Source organism: Sceloporus occidentalis, unplaced genomic scaffold (assembly GCF_023333645.1).
Source record: "Sceloporus occidentalis isolate IW3139 unplaced genomic scaffold, rSceOcc1.0.p SCAF_6, whole genome shotgun sequence".
Lineage (NCBI taxonomy): Eukaryota > Metazoa > Chordata > Lepidosauria > Squamata > Phrynosomatidae > Sceloporus > Sceloporus occidentalis.
In genome coordinates, this window is record NW_028316986.1 from 40,058,093 (window position 1) to 40,080,697 (window position 22,605).

Here is a 22,605-nt window from a genome sequence, read left to right on the forward strand (position 1 = left end):
TGATTAGGGCTGATGAGAGCAGGGTTGCCAGATTTTCAAATTAGTAATAAGGCAGTCAAAATTCATGACACAGAGCAGTGTGTGGTCAAAGTTTGAAAGTGACTAATAACAAGGTTGTGCTGATACCAAATAAAAGTACAGTCATCCCTCCATATTTGCGGCTTTGATATTTGCGGATTTGATTATTCATGGATTTCATTAATATGTACTGTCTAGGTCCTCCAGTGCAACTCTGTGGTCAACTTTAACTAAAAGTTGCACTGAAAGACCATTTGTAGCTACTCCAGTGCCATTCTTTGGTCAGTGTATGTTGGACATTGACCAGAGTTGCACTGGAGGACCTAGAGATTCCTAGAGAGGTGTCCTCTCAGGTAAAAACAGTGTTTTTGTTATTTGCGGTTTTTCCATATTCACGGGGGTCTTGTTCCCCTAACCCTAGCGAATATGGAGGGACAACTGTATTTTATATTATTTCCCCTCTCCTCTTTTCACCTTGCCTGTACAAACAATCCATGTTTGACTCCTAAATAAATAGGAGCAGTTTTGGGATATGGGGGGGGGGGAGTATCCCCAAGCCAGACTGTTTGGGGGGAATCTTGTGGGTTTGAAGGGGGGCACTTCAGGCCACACTTCGGGGTTCCAGGGGCCACATGCTGCACTTTGTCCACACTTATACATTGCCCACCCCTAAGGCTGCACTTTGCCCACCCCTGAATTACAACAACATATTGTAATTTTATCTACATTATTGTGGAAAACACTAATCACAAGTAGCTAATCACTTGCTAGTAGTAATTTTCATGTTTGAATTGCACATTTTTATGTGTTGTACTAAATAACCTTCAGTGTACAGAACTAACTAGCCCTCTGGTCTGATCCATCATGGGTGTTCTCAGAGTCAGATTTTACTTTTGATTTATTCTCTGGAACTTCATTATTGCTTTCTCGGAGACCTTCTGTGCTCATTTCAACCTTCACCCCCACCCTCTGGGCTGCGAGATGGAAGAAAATCTGTTTAAAGCAACCCAGATAATTTCAGATCCAATTTATGCTGTCTCTAGGGCAAAGCTAAGCTCTGACTTAGTTACTTAAAGACTATTTATCCTCGTAAAAAGTCAGGACAAAGAAATATTTGTTTATCAAGCTGGCAGGCACAGCCATAGGCTATAGTTATCAAAGTGAGGGGGCAGCATGAGGAAATTGAATTTAGGGAGGAAAAATGGTGTGGACACTCTAATATAGAGCCCCAGGAAGTTTTTGAGAGCTAGTCTGTGAAGCACTATTCAAAAAAGGTTTAAGGTTTTGCCTTCCACCTCATTGTCCTCACACAACAAACAATAAATAAACAATCCTTAGAGTACAGTCTAGTCTCTCGACAGTGTACAAGATGAGCCCTGGGGTAATCCAACTTCTGTTTTAGAATGTACACAGGGGAACAATGTTCACAGAGGGAAAGAAGCTTGAAAAAGGCAAGACCAACTCTGTCTACCGATATAACGGTAGACTGTTCAGGATGCAAGCATACATTAATGATATGAATGCCAAACCATCAATCACATATCCACTATACAGTAGACCTTTGGTATCCACTGGGGGGCGGTTCCAGAATGCCCATGGATACCAAAATCTGTGGATGCCATAAAATACAATGACATAGTACAATGGTGTCTCTTATATAAAATGGCAAAATCAAGGTTTGCTTTTTAGAGTGTATATATTTTTTGAATATTTTCAAGCTGTGGATGGTTGAATGAGTGGATAAAGAATCCGTGGATATGGAGGGCTGACTGTACAAAGCAGGAGGAACATGTTTTAAATCAGAGATAGGTAATTTAATGGACATGGGAGACAATTTCTCTCCCTGATCTCCCACAGGCCTTACTTGTTCCCAGTAGACCAACTACCTCCTTTTTCATCAGGGTTCTTCTCAAAATGTTGACAAGAAGTAACATGATGTTGCCATTTTGAGAGAGATTCTGATGAAAACATCAGGTTGTGGGGATGGTTGTGGTGGGTTTTGATTTGTGGTGCTTTGTTTTGTCTGTTCTCACACATTTAAGGGCCCCTTCCAGTCTGGTTTTTGGATATCATCCAAAAACTGCATCCAAAAATGTGGATTTGGAAGGCTTCATGGGTCTAGTGAGAGGTTTCAGGAGCTACAAAACCAAGTCCTGGGGATATATATGGCCCAGAACTTCATCTTCCCACCTTGTTCTAAACTTTTAAATAAACTAGAGGAGTCATTTCCCATGAATGAACTTAAGGTTGTGTAAACCTCAATGCACCATTTCTATCTAGCTATTTGCCTCCATACTCATTCTGATTCAGTATCACATGCATTAGAATTCCTCTGCACTCAACCAAGTAAATATGCCATTGGAGAAACATCTGATTGGTTCAATCAGAGCAGTTCAACACTACCAACACAAAATGAGTAGGAATCTCTTTCCCACAACCATTATGTCAGCTCAATTCAACCTGAACACACATTTTATTAACACAGATTTTATTACACTGGAAGCCTGACAGAGGAGGGACCACATCCAGTGAACCCACCAGAGCTTGGAAAAGTTACTGTTTTTCTACACCCCACTAGCCAGCACTGGATTTCACAGGATAACAAGAGAACTGCACCTCTCCCAAAAGTTTCTAGTGGGCACAGTTCTCAGAAAACCAAGGTCCACATCCTATTTCAGCCCTCAAAGCCCTTACTTAAACAAATCCTGAAGAGACCTTTGGTCAGAATCTGAAAATGCAGCTTGAGAAACTGGGGAATGGACTGAGGTGGTCCCTTTAGGGCTGCTCACCCTCATCTTAAATTATAACTAAAATAGGAGTCCCACAGCAAATGGGGCAAATGCAGTGATGAGGGACCTGTGGCCCTCCAAGTGATGTTGGGATTACAAATCTCATCATCCTTCTCCACTGACTATGATGGCTACACCTACAGTCCAATAATATATGGAGAGTCTACACTGTATGCTATACTGAATACAGAGCAATAATATTAAAACCAAAATAAAAGCTAATTTGTGTTTCCCAGTTACACGTACTACCATTTTAATGAACATGACAGAGGTACAATGGTAGTTGGAGGGTATGGTGAACCTATAATACTATGTGAATGCAAGTGACAAGTGTTTGCGAACATCTGCAGCACAGACATACATTTGCCAAGGTGATGTCAAGTATACCTTCTGCATTAATAATTAACTATAACAATACACAAACTTGAACACTTGTTACTCTATATTGCATGAGCAATTACATATTTCATTTAGAAAAGGCCCTTCCCAGTGTGTATTGAATGTAATAATAATAATAATAATAATAATAATTTTAAAAAAGCATAAATTCTTTAGCAAATTGTGGTTTGTCTTGCATAATGTGCAAAAAGACACTTTAAAAATTATATATGCAAGAATTAGGGATAAGACAATCTATTAGTTGCATTTCCCTGCACCACATACGTATTTTTTAACATCTCAAGTTCTGTGTGTCCGAAATATGAATAAACTTGCAAACTGTGGTAAATTCTTCAAAAATGAGGAAAAACATTTGGACTCCCCCATTTGCATTGGTCATATTTAATGGGCACACCTGTTTTCAGTGTGGGGCAAACCATGTTTTACTTGGCTAAATGAGAAGTCTCTCAGGAAAAAAGAGATAATGACCCTAATTTAACACCGCCATGGTTGAATTCTCAGGGATTCAAAGCTAGACTTATAAGAGGTAAATCTGAAATTTTGGGCCTGAACAAACAACCTTCACAATTACATTTTTCCCCAAGTCAGATTTTTAAAACAAAACAAAACCAACAAATTCTTTCCATCTCAAATATGAAGTCATTTATGAAATTTGGTAAATTTCTTTCAAAAAGCAGCTGAAATAAAATTTCTCACCCATCCCTCAGCCACAGGCAAATAAAGTCCCATAGATATTCAGACAGAAAAGGTGGTTACTGTGGCTCTGGCCCTTGGGCTAAGCTAATCAGTTCTACGCTTATCATCCCAGAACTAAACACATTCAAACCATGAAAGCAGCAATTACAGCAATTTACTTGGGAAGAAGACAGCAAGCCAAGGATAGTTACCAATGAATTCAAAAGCCTCTTCAAAATACTGCCTGAGATTTTGCTTGTTGCTGTCTGTAGCAGGGAGTCGCTTGTAGTTGAATAACCCTTTCTCGTAATGATAAAGGGGGAGGTGAGTGGTGACGTTGATGATGTAGCCAATGTTCAGCCGCTGCATCTTCTCCAAGTCCTGAGCATCGTGCTCATTGCCAAGGAACAAGAAGGGCAAGATGGGGGTGAGCTCGGCATTCTCAATGTCTGGCGTGGTAGGGACAGATTGAGGTAGTGTACAGGTCACTGAGGTGGCACCACTCCCGCTGCCTCCGCCACCTTCTGGGCACTCTTGGAGCTGGAGAGAATTATCACAGAGGTTTTCATGGTTCTGTTTGAAGCTGCTGAGTCCACCTGCAAAGAACAAAATTGATTTTTTTTAAGGGTCTTCAGAAACACCAGTAGCACAATGCTTGTAGAAAACCAGAATGGATATTCACAATGCATCAAACAAACACCTGCACTGCTATCAAGGCTTTGGCTCTGTTTCTGCTAAGCAATGTGGCCACAACCAAGGCTGCTCAAAAATGAACTGCCCTCTGTAGTCATACTGTTTGAAAACATATTTTAATCTGCACTTGCTATCTTAGTGCCAATAGTGGCAGTACACAATGGACAGATAGCAGCCATAGCTTCACATCCACAATCCTCAGACAGATGGACAAACACCATTACTGTGAGGACCTGGAGTAGCTCAAGATTTTGTGGTCTGAGACAAAACAGTCCCCACAACCTATGCAAGTCAAGGTATACAGCATCCAAAGCCAAGCGAAGTCATTTTGACACAAAAAGTAGAAAACCTCTGCAATAATCTCTTTCCATTTCTGGTAGTAAAAAGAACATGGAAAATAAATAAATATTTGACATCTAGGTTCTCCTTTCATCACATGCAGAATCGTTTTTCTGAGACAATCACCTCACTCTGTCTAATGTTAGGGTCAGTGCTGGCAGGCATTATGATTTAATGTGAAACTTATTAACCAAATTCTCACCAGTAGCATAAGGCCTATAAGGTAAACATCAAGAGGCAATAAATCCCTACAGTTGTTGATAAGTACGATTGATTTCAGTTTATTTTTAAGTACGTTTCATTCTGTTTTCCATGGCATATTTTGCCTGCATTTTAAAATTCCCTCATTTCCCAAGTGCTACATTTTTTCAGGTGGCTCAATGGGTAGAAAGTACATGGCACTAGTAACTGCTCTCCTTTTAAAAAATCAAAATGTGAACAATGTAGATTTCACAGTAAGATTTTAAATTTCCTTACAAAAGATAAGAAAGTTCCATTAAATGTAAATTTCCTGATGAAAGGAAGGAAAGTTCCAGTTTTAAAAAATAAAAAAATCTGCTTCATAAGGAAGCAATGACTGAAAGTGAAGGCATTTAAGGAAAGGGTGTCTGTGAAAGCATGTGTAGAAAAGTGTGGCATTTTTACCCCAACACCTAACATGTTGCATGATTTTCCAGACTGTTTTCTAACGAATTGTTGAACAAAATCTGAAGAGAAAAGCCGAAGCTTAAAAACTTTTTACACCTCCATCAGAGATGACATCAGCAGTCTCTCCACCTGCCCAGTTTCCATGGCATTTACACAAAGACATACAATGACATCAGCTCGGCATGACATCAACTCTTTGAGTGCAAACAATGCAAGAAGAGTGACTTTGTTTGAGGGTTTTTGGTACAACTGTGTTCTTGGGAGCTAGTGATGTAATGCTAACAGGTGGTTGGGCCAGCTTTTGCTTCACAGGGAGGAGGAAAAACAAAGTCCTGTCCCTTCTGTATGCATGGGAGATTATAGGTTAAGCTTTCACTAACAGCCATGGAAAAGAATGCATTAATTCAAGAGAAATATCATTTCGTGCAAACCAGACAAAGATGCCAAAATTGCAAGGACAAGACTCATTGTACAAAGGAACATAATCTGGAGAGAAAGCAGTTTTCTCTCTCTAAAGACTTGGATGAAGTTTTTGAAATTGCAATCCACTGAGAGTTATGCTGAGAGAGAATTCTTCCTGTTCTGATTTATTTTATTTTATTTATTTTTTTGCCTATAAGGCTCCTGGCACCAGAACAATAACAACATTTTGGACATTTTCAAATTCTCCAAAAGAAAAGCTCTCCACTTCTTTGTTTTAATAGGAATATGTTAGGCCATTCAAAAAACAAACAAACAAGAGACTGGCTTGTAGTTTTAAAGAAGGATCAAGATATTAGCATATAGCTGACAAGGAAATAGGAAATTAAAAGCTTCAATATCATATTTTTATTTGTTTTTAAATCCAATGTGCAATCTGTTATACAGTCATTCAAAAGTTGAAAAGTTTGTCAGAAAGCTTGGCAAAGACAAGTTTATTTTGCTTTGGATTATACCCCACTTTCCCACCTAGTTTAGACAGAATTAACTATTTTTACCCAAGATGATGAAAGTCTTGTAAGATTAGACTGGAACTCTGGCTTTAAGCAGAGAAAAAACCTCTGACTTCTTCTTTTCCCATAACTCCCAATACTTATTTGCATCTGCAAATGTAATTGACCACATAAAGCTGTTCCTTAATAGGCAGAAAGGACAGTCACTTTTTCCAGAATAGAAACTCAAGAGTTGCACGATAACAGACTTCAACCAGTTCAACAAACTCAATAAGGGGAAAGCCATCCCTGATGGGTTTTGCTACATCTTCCACAAAAGACAACAGACCCTGAGTTCAACTTCAGTGCTACTTCAAAGTATAAAGAGGAATTTTGAACAACTAAAGTGAATGCAAGCAGAGCCTTCGGGAGCCTTTTAGATACCTGTAGGATAGTGGTGTGTGAAAAAAAAATCTTTTAACACATCATTAAAGCTCAACTTCATTGCCAGACCCCTTTTAGTATTTGTACTTCTAGCATTTTCTGCTTAAACCTCTTAAAGCAAAGGATATGAATAGAATTATTTAAAAAAAATAATTCTCAAGAGTGCGATATCTTTCTGTAATCTGACAAACATACAATTACACATAAATGTTTTGGGATTGAGGAGGAGGCAGCGAATGGGAAAGGAACCCACCAGCTGGCATGACTGGGTTGGTACAGTTTATTCAAGAAGTATGAACATGTTGCACTGTGGGTGCAACAGTCTGGATTGCATACCTTCCAACATTTCACAGATGAAAACCAGGACGTTTCTGACTAAGCAACATCAGAGTGTGATCAAGATAGCAAAAGTTATAATGAAGAAAAACATACAAGCTAGGATAGGCTGCAGTAGTTTGCTTTAGCTCAGACATAAAGGGATGGGTAAGATTCCCTCCCTTTCTCTCCTCTGCCCTAGGCTGAGTTATCTGTGTGCAAACTACTTCTGCACTTTGAACTCAGTTTTCAGCAACTGAAATAAGCTAAGGACAATGGAGGAAAGATGGAGGAGGAGAGAAAAATTGGGGCATTTTTAAAATAGCTGAAAAAGTGGGACAACAGAGCATCAATCAGGACTGTCCTTGCCAAATCTGAACAGTTGGAGGCTATGAGATTACCACTTGATTAACAGTTTCAGAGGGTGAAGTTCTGTTTCTTGCCATAGTGCTGTGCTGAAATTAGTAATGTGTCAAAATGATTCAATTGCCACAAGCTGCACTCTTCCCCAGTGAAAGAGGCATTTATCTGCCTCTTTCTCAGGGCCTTTCAGAATTTCTACTGGCATTACTTTTGATCTCAGTGTATTGGTACAAAGGGATAAAGAGTGTTGTGTTTTTCTTTTTTCTTATAAATCCTCCTGTTGCTCTGCCATAGGCCACATTTCCTGATCTGACAAGCCCCATGAAGGAGTTATAACACCCAGAAACATTCTATCAATATTCTTGCCTAATCTCAACTTTTATGGACATTTTCCTATTTGGTTTTGCTCTCTTTTGGATGGCTATTAGAGAATGTACCTACAATTTGTGTATGGGGTCATATGTTAAATATCATCAATTTTTATTTAATGGTAACAAAAATTTCATTGTTTTGTCCACAGTATCTTTAAAGTCTTCCCTAATTTTTAAAATGTATATCCTTATTTTTAGAGGGGTAGGGTAGCCTAAATTTAATCACATGCTGGTACCAGTTCCCTCCATAATTGTTACACAAGTTATAACATACAACTGTGAAAAACAACTTTTTACTTTGTCTAGATTATTTTTATAACTTAGGTCTGCCTCCTCCATACTCATGTTGTTCTATAAATAGAATTACTGCATAGCGATTTTATACCATTCACATATACTAACCAGCCAGAACCAACAATTCCAGATGCTTAGAAGTGGGACAGATCTGTATGTCTGTGGATGATACAGTCAAGATCTAAATGCATTTATATTATTTGCATTAAACATTAGTTGCATGATTCTGAATGAAGCTGTTGAATTTCCCCCCACAAATACAGTATTGTACTTTGCTTAATTCATTCTTAGACAAGTCCAGAGATTTATCAGGGAGAGGGAAAACAAGAGCATTCCTCTCAAAATAAGAATTAAGCCCCCTATTGCATTTTCCTTCAGTCCTCAAATTCCTAGCATTGCACTGAAATTTAAAATTTCAGTTGGGCATTTGGAAATGCAATGTAGGCATTCAAACAAAAGGGACACACAAAGTTGTCAAGCGAATGCCAGGACTGCAAATATAATAATGATAATAATAATAATTTATTTATATCCCGCCCAATCACGTAGAATCCAGGTGGGTTACAGCAATAAAAAGTACAATATAATTCAGTACAAATCAACCAAAATCAAAAGAAAAAAACACATTACAATTCAAATAAAACTCATAATTAATCCCTTCTCCAGCCCCCAACACATCTCACATATATAAGACCTCTGGGTATGTATGATGAGCAGTATTTCACCCACTGCAGTGCTACAAATTTGGGGGCTGAAGAAAAAATTAATTTGGGAAGAGGAGTGCTAATTTTTGGTAGAGCAACATCCTTGTTTGGCCCCCTCCAAAATTAGACCTCTGGAAGAGCTGCAGGAAAGTCAGTGTCAGATGACAGGTAAGTGTCAGGTTTAGGACACACAAGATCTGGGTTCAAATTCTAATTCAGACTATAAATGGGAAAATTTGCTTTCCTCAGCATTAAAAAAACAATCTTTAAGATCTTTCCTTCTAATTCATGCAAATACTAGGAAATTTACCAGGTGCTGCCTTTAGTGAAGTTGACAATTTTACTTATGAGCAGAATGAAGCAAAATTCTGAATTGCTACCACCTGCAATCCTTCAAATTTGTTTCATAGAGCATTCCATGCAAAATGGGCCCAAAAGTTCAATTTTCTGCCAAAATGCCAACATTTGCCAGTTGGTCCCCAGCTTACACCAGAAATATTCAGGATGTCAACCTAAATCTAAAGATCACACTGGGTCAAAATCAGTTCATAAATATGCCAATTAAAGCCAAAAAGATACAGAAATATGAAGCATTTGTTGAAGTATTCAGACTAGCTAATAGTTATTCATTACCACTGAATTTGTTTTGGTGTTATAAGGTAACACATCAAGTTAGATAATTCTGTGATCAAGCATGTAGATTTGGAAAGCAGAGCAGGCAGACAACTTAAATTATATGATTAATGTGCAAAACTGGAAGATTATCTTTTTAAAATAAAGGGGGGGGGGAGTCCAAAACAATTTAAATTTGTGTTGAACCCAAATTCACCCATAGAGCTCTTCCAGTGGTAGGTCCAAAGGAACCATCTCTTAACCTAAAGTTAGACAAAGTGTAGTCCTCCAAATGTTGAACTGCATTTCCCTCAATGATTTTGATAAAGAATTTGATCAGTAGAGCTTTAAACTGAGTTATGTGGGGGAGGGAGACAGTATTCTGGTAGGCAAAAGGGCTGGAGAAAATAGCCAAACTGACACAGAGGGAACAAGGCAAACAGTGCAAGGACCCAAAAGTGGGAGACAAAAGAACTTGCACAGGCAGCAAGTAAAGGGAACACATGGGCTTAGATGTCTCTACACTAATGCACAGAGCATGGGAAATAAGCAAGATGAACTTCAACTCCTAGCACAACAAATCAAATATGATATAATAGGCCTCACTGAAACCTGGTGGGATGAGTCTCATGATTGGAATGTAGAAATAGAGGGGTATAACCTTTTAAAGAGAAATAGGCCAAACAGGAAAGGAGGAGGAATAGCCTTATATGTCAGGGACATTTACACCAGTGAAGAGATCCAGGACATCAATCCTGGAATCCAGGTGGAGAACATCTGGATAAAAATTAAAGGGCAGGGAAACAACAAGGATGTTATTGTGGGAGTCTACTACAGACCCCCAAGTCAGACTGAGTAATTGGATGATGTCTTTCAAGAACAAATGACCACACATTCAGAAAGGAGAGATGTAGTAGTGATGGGCGACTTCAACTATCCTGATATTTACTGGAAGGCAAATTCAGCCAAATCCTCAAGTTCTAGCAAATTCCTCACTTGCCTTGGAGATAGCTTCATTGTCCAAAAGGTGGAAGAGGCAACAAGGGGATCAGCTATTTTGGATCTGATCCTAACCAATAGAGATGACCTAGTTAATGGAGTGCAAGCGGTGGGATCCTTAGGTGGAAGTGACCATGTTCTCCTGGAGTTTGTTATACAGTGGAAAGGAGAAGCCAGGCATAGTCAGACACGCATTCTAGACTTTAGGAAAGCTGATTTTAGTAAACTTAAAGAAATACTGAGTGTGATTCCATGGTCAACAATACTAAAAGCGAAGGGAGTTCAAGATGCATGGGCGTTTCTAAAAAGCGAGATACTGAAGGCACAATTTCAAACAGTTCCAGTGAGGAGGAAAAATGGGAGATATCTCAAGAAACCAGGATAGATGACTAAAAAACTTTCAACCGAGCTAAGTTTTAAACGGGACATGTATAAGAAATGGAAAAATGGGGAAATCACCAAAGAGGAATTCAAACAAATAGCGAGCCTGTGTAGAGATAAAGTCAGAAAAGCTAAAGCGCAGAATGAACTCAGGCTTGCTAGAGAGGTTAAGAACAACAAAAAGGGCTTTTTTAGATATGTCTGCAGCAAAAGGAAGAAGAACGAAATGGTAGGGCCACTGCGTGGAGAAGATGGCAAAATGCTAACAGGAGACAGAGAAAAGGCAGAATTACTCAACACCTTCTTTGCCTCAGTCTTCTCAGAAAAGGCAAAGGGTGCTCAACCTGAGGCTAATGGAGCTGAGGACAGATTAGGGGAATTTCAGTACAGAATAAGTAAAGAGATAGTAGAGGAATACCTTGTTAATCTAAATGAATTTAATTCTCCAGGACCAGATGAGCTACATCCAAGGGTATTAAAAGAACTGGCAAATGTAATATCGGAGCCATTGGCAATAATCTTTGAGAACTCCTGGAAAACAGGAGAAATCCCAGCAGACTGGAGGAGGGCAAACATTGTCCCCATCTTCAAAAGGGGAAAAAAGAGGATCCAAACAATTATCGTCCAGTTAGTCTGACATCATTACCAGGAAAGATTCTAGAGCAGATCATCAAACAGAGAGTCTGTGAACATCTAGAAAGCAATGCCATAATCACAAAAAGTCAACACGGGTTTCAGAGAAAGAAGTCATGCCAGACAAACCTGATCTCTTTTTTTGATAAAATTACCAGCTTGTTACATGAAGGGAATGCTGTGGATATAGTATATTTTGATTTCAGTAAGGCCTTTGACAAAAGTTCCCCATGATATTCTTGCAAACAAGCTTGTAAAATGTGGGCTAGACAAGGCAACTGTTACATGGATTTGTAACTGGCTGACCGACCGAACGCAAAGGGTGCTCAACAATGGCTCCTTTTCATCCTGGAGACAAGTGACCAGTGGGGTCCCACATGGCTCTGTCCTGGGCCCTGTGTTATTCAACATCTTTATCAATGACTTCGAGGACAAAATTGGGGGCATACTTATCAAATTTGCAGATGACACCAAATTAGGAGGAGTAGCTAATACTCCAGAGGACAGGATCAAGATTCAAAATGACCTGAACAGACTAGAAAACTGGGCCAAAGCTAACAAAATGAAAGTCAACACGGAGAAATGTAAGGTACTGCACTTAGGGCAGAAAAATGAAATGCACAGATACAGGATGGGGGACACCTGGCTGAATGAAACTACGTGTGAAAGGGATCTAGGAGTCCAAGTAGACCACAAGTTGAACATGAGTCAACAGTGTGATGTGGCAGCTAACAAAGCCAATGCGATTTTAGGCTGCATCAATAGAAGTATAGTGTCTAGATCCAGGGAAGTAATAGTGCCACTCTATTCTGCTCTGGTCAGGCCCCACCTGGAATACTGTGTCCAGTTCTGGGCACCACAATTAAAAAAGGACATTGAGAAACTTGAGCGTGTCCAAAGGAGAGCGACTAAAATGGTGGAAACCATGCCCTATGAGGAACGAGTTAGAGAGCTGGGGATGTTTAGCCTGGAGAAGAGAAGGTTAAGAGGTGATATGATAGCCCTGTTTAAATATTTGAAGGGATGTCATATTGAGGAGGGAGCAAGTTTGTTTTCTGCTGCTCCAGAGACTAGGACCCGGAGCAATGGATGCAAGCTACAGGAAAAGAGATTCCACCTCAATATTAGGAGGAACTTCCTGACAGTAAGGGCTGTTCAACAGTGGAACAAACTCCCTTGTAGTGTAGTGGAGTCTCCTTCCTTAGAGGTATTCAAACAGAGGCTGGATGGCCATCTGTCAGAGATGCTTTGATTGTGATTTCCTGCATGGCAGGGGATTGGACTGGATGGCCCTTGTGGTCTTCCAATTCTACGATTCTATGATTCTATGATTCCCACAAACCCTGGGCTTCATCATCCACCCACCTCTGGCTGATGTTTTTGCCATTTGGTCAGTGTCCAAGAAGGGACCCACAAAACAGCTTTGGAGGCAGCATGTGATCCATAGGATGCCAGATCCCCACCCCATTCTAATTTTTAAAGACTCAGTCCAGTATGACGTGTAAAGCTTTATGACAGTATTTCGGTGGCTTTGTAGAACTGATAATTGACAGGACATGACAGAGATCATGTTAATACAGAGATGGGGGGTGTAAAAAAACCCTTTCCTAAATGGCAAAGAATTCAATGTTAATTCCAAACTCATATCAAAGAACATCAGTGACAGTACATCTTTTTCAGTGTAGACACATGCGTGCACACAGAGACATTTGAGTTATACACACTGTTTGAGAGCACAATTTGGAATCCTGCAAGTACAGCCTGTTTGTTTAAAAATTGTGACCTCATTTATTTATATTGCTGCAGAAAGCCCTGCCAGAGCAACAGCTGATGACAGCCTTATGTATTTTTCCACTAAGACAACAATTAAGTGGCTTCTGTGTTTTAATGAGCGGAGGACATTATGTCAAAACTGATTCAAGGCAAGAGATGGCTGAAGGATAAAGCAATGTCATTTCAAATACTGAAAATAAATCCACACACAGCAAGACTACAGGGTTGAAGTGTGGGATTTTCCCCTGATACACAACTTTGTAATAGCATGAAAAACTGCATAGGTGTATGTGGAAACTGTTGGTTTTTCCTTCTTTCTGACTTTCAACTTAGGCACATTCAAAGTGCTAGAATGTGAAGCCTAGTCACAATGCTAAAATATATTGGGAAGGGGCAGGGAGATACAGAAAAGAGATTTATTTCCAATTTGTACAGGTTTGCAGTGGAGTCGACTGGTTTAAAAAAGGTTTAGACCTTAGTTTGAACCAAAGACTTTAAAAACAGTTGTTTTTTAATTGATTATTAATATATATTTGCTAAAGTCTGGATATTATTACTATATCTCAACCCTCTTACTGGACCAACAACAACTGTTTGAATTTAAACATTTTAACTTTCACAGTTTATTGCCAGATTATCATTGTTAGACCAGTATCCAGTGTCAGTGACTTCTTTTTAATTATTTTATAGTGCAAGAACTGCAGTTCAGAAACAAATCCTTCAATTAACTAAAGTTCAATCAAAACAACTCTGAGAGTACTTTGTATGTTTTATAGTCTCTGCGTATATTCTGATTTAATAGGAATAATAAGCATTAAAATTGGGTGTTTTATTGGAAGATGTAAATCATATCAGAACCTAATAACTATGGATTGTTAATGTTAGAAAGCATTAAAACCTGGTTGATCAAGCCTTCTAATGCATAAAATGATATAATAAGCAAGATTCATTTTTTTCATTAAGACATTAATGAAAAAAGTCTGGCTTCAATTTTTTTAAAAAATCTGTGTCCCCCCCCCCCCCCCCCCCCCCCAGTTTGCAGCCTTATTTGTTGAGTTCTGTAAAACCTATTCCCGTTGTGTATGTGGGGGTGATTTCAATGGTGCTTAATTCACAGTGTACCTTATACACTGAGTTCAATGGGACTCAAGTATGATAATGAATCAAATGGGATTTACTTCCAAGGGTATATATGATTACAGCCTTATTTGTTCATTCAGAGCAATTTCAGACATAATCAATGAAGGTACACATCGAAAACCCTTTTAATATAAAATTGCCTTGCTTCCAACACAGCAGTTTAGCAGAGGTCCAGAGAGCAATATCTTCCATTTGTAACTTGCTTATGTTTTCCCACTGCTTCATTCACCTTGTAACCACCATCCCTGACACAGAGGTCCACTCACAATGGAATATCTGCCCAGTGCTTTTAGACTGACACCACTAAGAAGGTCCTAGCATCCCAGTTTACCAAATGTACTCATAAAGACATGGGGCAAAGAAGATGAAGAGAAAACTCTTTCGGGTGACGTAGTCTTTCCCAGAAGGATAGCTATGAACCCAACTCTCCCCAGTCTTCTTGTGTTGAAGTTTAAAAGAAGCTAGAGCAGGGGTAGGAAACCTGTGATTCTCCAGATGCTGACTCCAAGCCCCATCAGGCCTAGCCACCAATATTCAGGGATAAAAGTGTTGCAATCCAGCAATGACTAAAAGGCCATTGTTTCCCCACCCTAAGTGTAAGGCTTGCCTTGTTTCTTGGATTGTAATTAGAAGTAAAAGCCAGGATTACTTTGCCTTCAATGTAATATTTACAGTTGATGCACACTGCAGAGACTACTAACCTGCAGGGGATATGTTTGATTAGAATGCGTCAATTACAATTAAATGAAACGTTCTAAGAGTAAACTATGCTAAAGGCAAGCTCAATATTAAAGCTATTGCATAAACCAATGATAATCTATAGTATCACCCAGGGACGTCAAGGGGAAGTTTGTCTTGAGGTGATGTATAGCACTTGGGTTAACTAAGGTGAACATCAAATGTGTTAATCTCTATTAATTGTTAATCTCCATTATTGGTTTAGGCCATATCACAAAATGAAAACAGAATTTTCATTGCTATTTCCATTGCTTTGAGTCGACATTGTTCTTTTACCAAAGAAATTGAAATTTTGCCTCCTCAATCAAGCAGATCAAACTTTGTATTACATAAGGAAAAGGAATGCCACAGAACAGAGCTCAGGACATTGCTTTTAAATAGGAATTGGTTACTTTTCTCCTTACTTCAATTACCCGCCAATTATTACTTTTTACTACTACTGCAGTCCAGAAAAGCAATTTACGGTGTTTCTTTTGAGCAACAGGTTATTGTGTTGCTGTTGTACAGCTGAAAAAAATACAGGGAGTGCCATTTGGGGTCCCATATGTAGGAAAAAGATATAAATTAAATAAGGATATATAAGGATAAATTATATGTATATTAAATTAAAATTATATATATGATTGTTAAATAAGGAATCCAAAGCAGCTTACAACAATTTAAAACAAAGTTCAGTTAAAATTTTATTTTATAAAAGTTTTAAAAAAGCTATTTAAAAGGTACATAGTTAAAACAATTTAAAACAGTTTGAAAGTATAATTTAAAAGATGAAATAAAAAAAGCACAGTACACCTCATTGAAAGCACCCTCCTACCCCATGATTGAAGAACTTGCCTAGATAAAAAGGGTATTTGCCTGTGGGTGGAAAGACAACAGAGAGAGGCCAAATGCACCCCTGTGTGGAGAAAAAGCAAGAGATCTTTTTGACTATTTCTCCCACCCCAACTGTTTCAGAAATATACGTTCATAAACGTTCAAGCTGAATCCTAGCTTTGTTATGGTATGTATAGATGAGGGAATGTCCACCATTATCCGCTGGGTAAATGTGACATCCCTAATTAAACTATCACTGCAGGCAGTCTAGAGAAAGGTCAACATCAAGGAAATTGATAGAAATAAGGACTTTTACTGATAGAAAAACAGAAACTAGCCATGCTGGCTGGAGAATTTGGGAGCTGGTAGCCAAACTGAATAACTTTTCTAGGCTCTGTTAACATACAGAAGTCACTAGGATTTTTAGGTAGAGCAAGAGTAAGTGCTTACATCATTCTTACCTAAGAAGAGTTATATACACTTGGAATGCATGCATCTCATCACAATGAAAGTATGCAAGGTACACATACTTCTATGAGAAGCTGATTTGTTGATTTTGTTGTGTCTCTTCAAGTCATCTCCAACTTATGTTGACAAAGTTGTAGAAATAATGCAGTTTGACCACTTTAAATGTTGAAGCATCATCCTATGGAATTTGGGGTTTATAGTTTAAAAGGTCTTTAGCCTTCACTGCCAAACAGTAATGGTAGCTCACAAATCTACAAATCTCAGGATTCTGTAGGACGGAGCCATGGCAAAGTGGTGTCAAAAAGCATTTTTCTACAGTGTAAATGCACTCCCAGTCATAGAGTTTTCTTGTAAGATTTATTCAGAGAAGGTTTGCCATTGTCTTCCTCTGAATACAGCCTACATAAACTATTTGATGTGCAGGACCAGCAAGGTTTTTTCTCAATGTGCAAAGGATTGGCACCATCTTTGTGCACACTGATTACATCTGTTTCTTTTCTGGCAATACATCATGGACCAGCAGCAAATAGATTGTGAACCGGCACTGATCGACAGGCTATCACTTTTGAGTTGCACTGGCATACATAACCTGGTATCCTCTGTCAATCTCCCTTCCAAACATTCATCGGTCCTGACCCTGCTTAATACCAAGATCAGACAATATCTCTAGTATAAGCTTATAGTTCTTTCTCTGTGTGTGTTTAAAACAGCTTCGTGTTGGGAGGAGAGGACCTAACTAGAAGACATTCCATGTTTTCCATAGTTAAGCAGTGGGTAGTTCAATATTTTTTTTTACAGAATGCTAGAAACATTCAGCCAGCACAGATAAAGTTCTGGTCCATGACTGGAATCTGAACCTACACCAGTCTTAAGATTTTTAAATGTGCGTGAAGGAAACCCATGGCATCTTAAAGACTAACAATTTATTTGGCATTAATTTCCATTCCACTTTATCAGATACATAGACCTTGATTGGTTTTGTTGCAATGGACCATGACAGCTACCTGAAAATGTTGCCTGTCTGTGTGCTGCTGTTAACTATTGCAGTTATAAAGGATATTCCACATCTCAGATCTGAAGGAAAACATATAACTGAACTGTTTTCAGATATTTCTGCCAGTTAGGCTATGAAGAGAAGTAGCAAGCATGATGGAAGGATGAATTCAATACATCTGACTAACCCTAGAAATATTTTCCCATATCCACATTAAAGCAAATTTCTTCCAAGCAAACTCCGCTGCAATGATGGCCTTTCAGAACAATGAAGGAGAAGATGAGGTTTACACAAGAGAAATAAAGGGACAATTGCACTCATACCTATAGACATAGGCTGTTGCCACACTGCAGAATTAATGCCGTTTGATACTGCTTTAACTGTCAGGGCTCTATCCTATCGAATCCTGGGATTTGTTGTTCATTGTGGCACCAGAGCTCTCTCACAGAGAAAGCAACATATCTCACAAAACTACAAATCCCAAAATTCCATCGTATTAAGATATGGCAATTAAAGTAGTGTCAAACTGCATTCATTATGTCATGTTGATGCAGCTTTGGCATACCAGCCTACCCTAAATTGATGTTGTCCAGATATTTTGAACTGTAACTCCCATAATTGCCCATGATGGTTCAGAATGATAAATTGCAGTCTAACATGTCTGGGGAAATTGAGGAAGATGAAAATTATGGTCGACATCTGGAAGGCACTATGTTGGGGAAAGCCAGTGTGTGTTTCAAATTGCTATCAGTTAAGACAATGACTTTATCTTTTATATTCTTCCAATCACATTCTAGGATCAGAGCCTGGAGAAGCTACTTTTTTGGGCCACACCTCCTATAGCCATCACAAAGCAGCAATTGCAATGCTGGCTGTGGATTCTAAGTGTTAGGGTCCAAAAACGTACTGTAACGTTCCTAAACTCTGCCCAGGATTAATGAGTGAATCTGTCACTAGCCATCTAGTCTTTATATATGAATGCATTAATAAGAGCTGACTTGTACACAACTAGGATCATTATACATAGTAAATGCGATGGTAGCATTCCCTGATTTGTGTGTTTGCTTACTATACAAGACTTGTGAATAGCATTCTTTTATCACATGAGCAGTCCTGGTCAATGGAGGGAATCCTATCAAATGATGGCATCATCATGTGACTTAGTCCACAGATAATATTGATGGGATTTAATACTGGCAACATGCAGTCTTTAGTGTTCAAAAGCAGAGTGCTCACTGCAGCCAAATATTGGGCCCAAGTTAACACCATATCCCAGTCATTGAAAATAAAGATAGAAGGAAAATCAAGGGAAATTGTTTCTGTTTCAGCCTTTGTATTGGGTCACCTCTCTTGGCAAATCCCACTTATTCCATTATGGCTAGGGATGCCATATCCCGGCGGCCCCCGGGAAAAATCCGTTTTTGGGGGCCACCTCCCGGTCTGGTTTGGCCCCCAGCCCCCGGTTCGGGGCCCGCGTGACGCCAACCCACCTTCCCCCGCCTCCCCGCACAGCCGCACCACCCACCTCCTCCTCCTCCGTTCCAGGCCGCGTGGAGAAAGCAAAGGAGGAAGCGGTGTGCCTTCTGCGCGCGGCCGCGTGGCCTGGAACGGAGGAGGAGGTGGGTGGCGCGGCCGCGCGGGGAGGCAGGGGAGGGAGGCGGGGAGGGGGGCGTGGGCGCACGCAGGAGGTGCACCTCCTCCTCCTCCTCCTCCTCCATTCCAGGCCGCGCCAAGCGGAGGAGGAGGCAGAGGTGCCTGCCTGGCTTGGTGCTCCCCGCCCGCGCGCGCGCCAAGGCAGCAGGCAGGCAGCCACCCACCGCCTCCTCCGCCTCACACGCCTCCACGCTGGGCACTTCCTTGGGCCCGGGCCGCGAAGGCAGAGGAGGAGGCTGAGGCGGAGGTGGGTGGCTGCCTGCCTGCTGCCTTGGCACGCGCGTGGGCGGGGAGTGCCAAGCCAGGCAGGCACCTCTGCCTCTGCCTCCACCTGCCGGGCCCAGGGCAAGCGCCTAGCGCGGTTGCGCGGAGGCGCGCAAGGCGGAGGTGGGTGGCTGCCTGCCTGCTGCCTTGGCACACGGGCAGGGGGAGAGGGCGCCAAGGCAGCCACCCACCTCCTCCTCTGCTTGGGCCTGGGAGGCAGAGGAGGAGGAGGCAGGAAGGAGGGAGGAAGGAAGGAAGGAGGGAGGGAGGAAGGAGGGAGGGAGGAAGGAAGGAAGGAGGAGGAGGAGGGAGGAAGGAAGGAGGAAGGAGGGAGGAAGGAAGGAGGAAGGAGGGAGGGAGGGAGGAAGGAAGGAGGAAGGAGGGAGGGAGGGAGGAGGAAGGAAGGAGGAAAGACAAGGAGGAAGAAGAGGAGGAGGAGGAAGAGGATAGTGATGATGATGATGATGATGATGATGATGATGATGATGAAATGAGCCAGCTTCTGAGGCACGACCAATGTAAGTTGCTCTGATTTTTACAAACTCATGCGCAGTGAAAAAAAAACCAAAGTCCCTTGACCAAATACACACTTCTGAGTAGTACAGTTGAATCCGAGGGCAAACCCACTTCTTGTTAAACCACCTTGACATGTTCAGTATGAATGCATAGCATGTTCAGTGTGAAACCCAAAGAGTTTGGTTATCAAATAAGCCTCTGAAATATGCAAGAGGCCATGTTAAAATAAAGCCATGCTCAATGCCCAAATGTGCTGTTTGGAATGGGGGGAGGGGGGGTTGGCCAAAAAGGAAAGTACATTTCTGCCATCTGTCTAGGAATAATGCCCAAATGTCCTCCATTTTGATCATGCCTAAGAAACATGAATTTATATTAACATTTTTTAAAACCATCAATTTTTTTCGTGTGTCCTCCATTTAAAAATGTGCCCTACATTTGAAAATTTTGTCCTACATTTGTCCCGGTTTGGAGGTCCAGACTTATGGCAACCCTAATTATGGCAGAAGTGGGAATTGTGATGTTTCCCCAAGTGCTCTCCAGATATTATTAGATAGCAAGTCCCAGCAGTCCTAGGCATAACAAAGCTGAGACTTGCAGCTGAAGGACTGTATGATGCCCACCCCTGCACTAACGTTTGCATAGAAGAATTCCCCCCACTGCAATGGGAAAGCAATAGCTTACTGTGACTGTTAAATTTAGATGTAGGCAATTTAGTGCACTTCATATACAATATCTCAGATTGTAACTTCCATCCAGCATGATCAATAGCAGGGTTTATGGGAGACACATTCCAAAACTTTTCAAGGGCAAGTATCTCGCCCTTATATATGCCCGTTCATACAAAGCCATTGGGCTGAATCATGTGCAATACTTTACAGATAAATGGGGATCATTTCATGAAATTTCAAGATCAATTCTCCCCATGCCATATATGTGGAGATGCTAGTTCATAAACAAAGTCTGAACCAAAGCAATTCATGAACAAATTACACTGCAGTCCCATTTTGAAACAGCATCAACATTTTGTAAGGTTAAACAGTCAAACAGGGAGGCCTCTCACCCGATTTAAAAGATAAATAGAGGCTTCCAAGAGCTGTAACTCACCCCTTTTTTTCCTGGTGGGAAAATATCAGTGTGGATATTCTCGAGATGTTGAGGGCCAAAGAGGATCCTTGGAGAGCTACACTTCGACCATCTCTGCTCTAAGACTATAGTCTCAACATCCTTACTTTCACCAATAGTTCCCCTAATGCAATTTTGTCTTTTAAAGTAAGTTAGAACCAGAAGTCTTGTGACCCTTTATTTGGTGCATATCTAGATAAGTTCCAGCTCATTTAGACTCCAGCTTATTTGCTGCATAACAGCTCACTTATGGAGCATTGCCTCAGTTGTCACACATGGTTGAATACATGAGGATTATAATTATATGATGATATTCCAATTATATGATTATAATCCAGGGTACCAAAATACAAGTACAACAGTGGTCATTACTTTAATAGGTTATTAAGAAATAAAATGGATAGGAACTCATACAATGCAGAATTGAACAGTTAATTAAAATATGTACGGCTAAATTCAACATTAGCAAACCTACTAAAATCAATGGGGTTTGTTAACCTTTACTAATAAATCCCATTCATTTCAATGGGTCAGTTCTAGGTGGGACCAAAATTGGATTTTATCTTATATGTTTTAATTAGTTCATCAGTGAAACAATATCTGAGCTACCATCCAGCTAAATTCAATTTCAGGCCCAACTAAAATCCAGTTTTAGTTAGGATGGCAAACATTGTACAGCACTGTGTAAATCTACACTGCTATATAAATGAAGCATAATAATAATAATAATAATAATAACAACAACAACAACAACAACAACAACATTATGAACAAGTGATAGTCCAAAACAGTTCTTCTCAATAAAGCCCAACACTACCTGGCCTTACTAGTCTTAGAAGCCAGGTAAAATAAATTCATTTTGGAAGGTGTTTGTATGTTGCCGACACACTATAAACTGAATTGTATTGGTTGCAGTATTTAATTTTAATGGTGGATTTGTATAGTTATGCACTAGTAGTTTAAACAGGAAGTATAATCTGCTTTTTATTTAAAGCAGAATAAAATAATAATAAAACAATAATTATAACCTATTAACAATAAAAATCATAAAAGGCTGAAATAAAGTAAAAACTAGACAAATAAAGAATAAAAATTAAAGAAAATCCTTTACACCTCATTATTATATAGTGCACTTTCACTTGAGTATAATTGATCAGCAGATGCAACAAATCTGTTAGCATGTAATATCAAATAGGCCTCCAAAATCCCTTCCTGACATTTAAATTACTCCAATCAACAGCAAGATCTTCTCTTATGTTGGGCCAGTGACATAAGAGTAGTTGGCAGAGTAGTAAAACCATGGTGTCATTACCAGCAATAAGCCAGATTTTTTTTAAAAAAAACAACTTCAGTCTCCATTCCTTGAAAACTGTTTTAAAACCCAAGTCGTTAGTACTTGGATGGGAGACCACCAACAAATACCAAGTGCTACAGGCTATATATTTCTGGCAAAACTAGCTGAGTATTCCTTGCCTAAGAAATCCCTATTAAATTCATGGGGTTGCCATAAAGCAATAGGTGACCTGAAGGCACATA

At 39.9% G+C, this 22,605-nt stretch overlaps 1 protein-coding gene across 1 annotated transcript in view; it reads right to left on the minus strand.

The window, feature by feature from the left end:
- Nucleotides 1-22,605, minus strand: part of DUSP10 (dual specificity phosphatase 10) — a 64,621-nt gene that overhangs the window by 10,533 nt on the left and 31,483 nt on the right. The window contains exon 3 of the mRNA XM_089529372.1: nt 4,094-4,477. Within this exon, the coding sequence (XP_089385498.1) occupies nt 4,094-4,477 (384 nt within the window). The remainder of the gene's footprint in view (nt 1-4,093; nt 4,478-22,605) is intronic.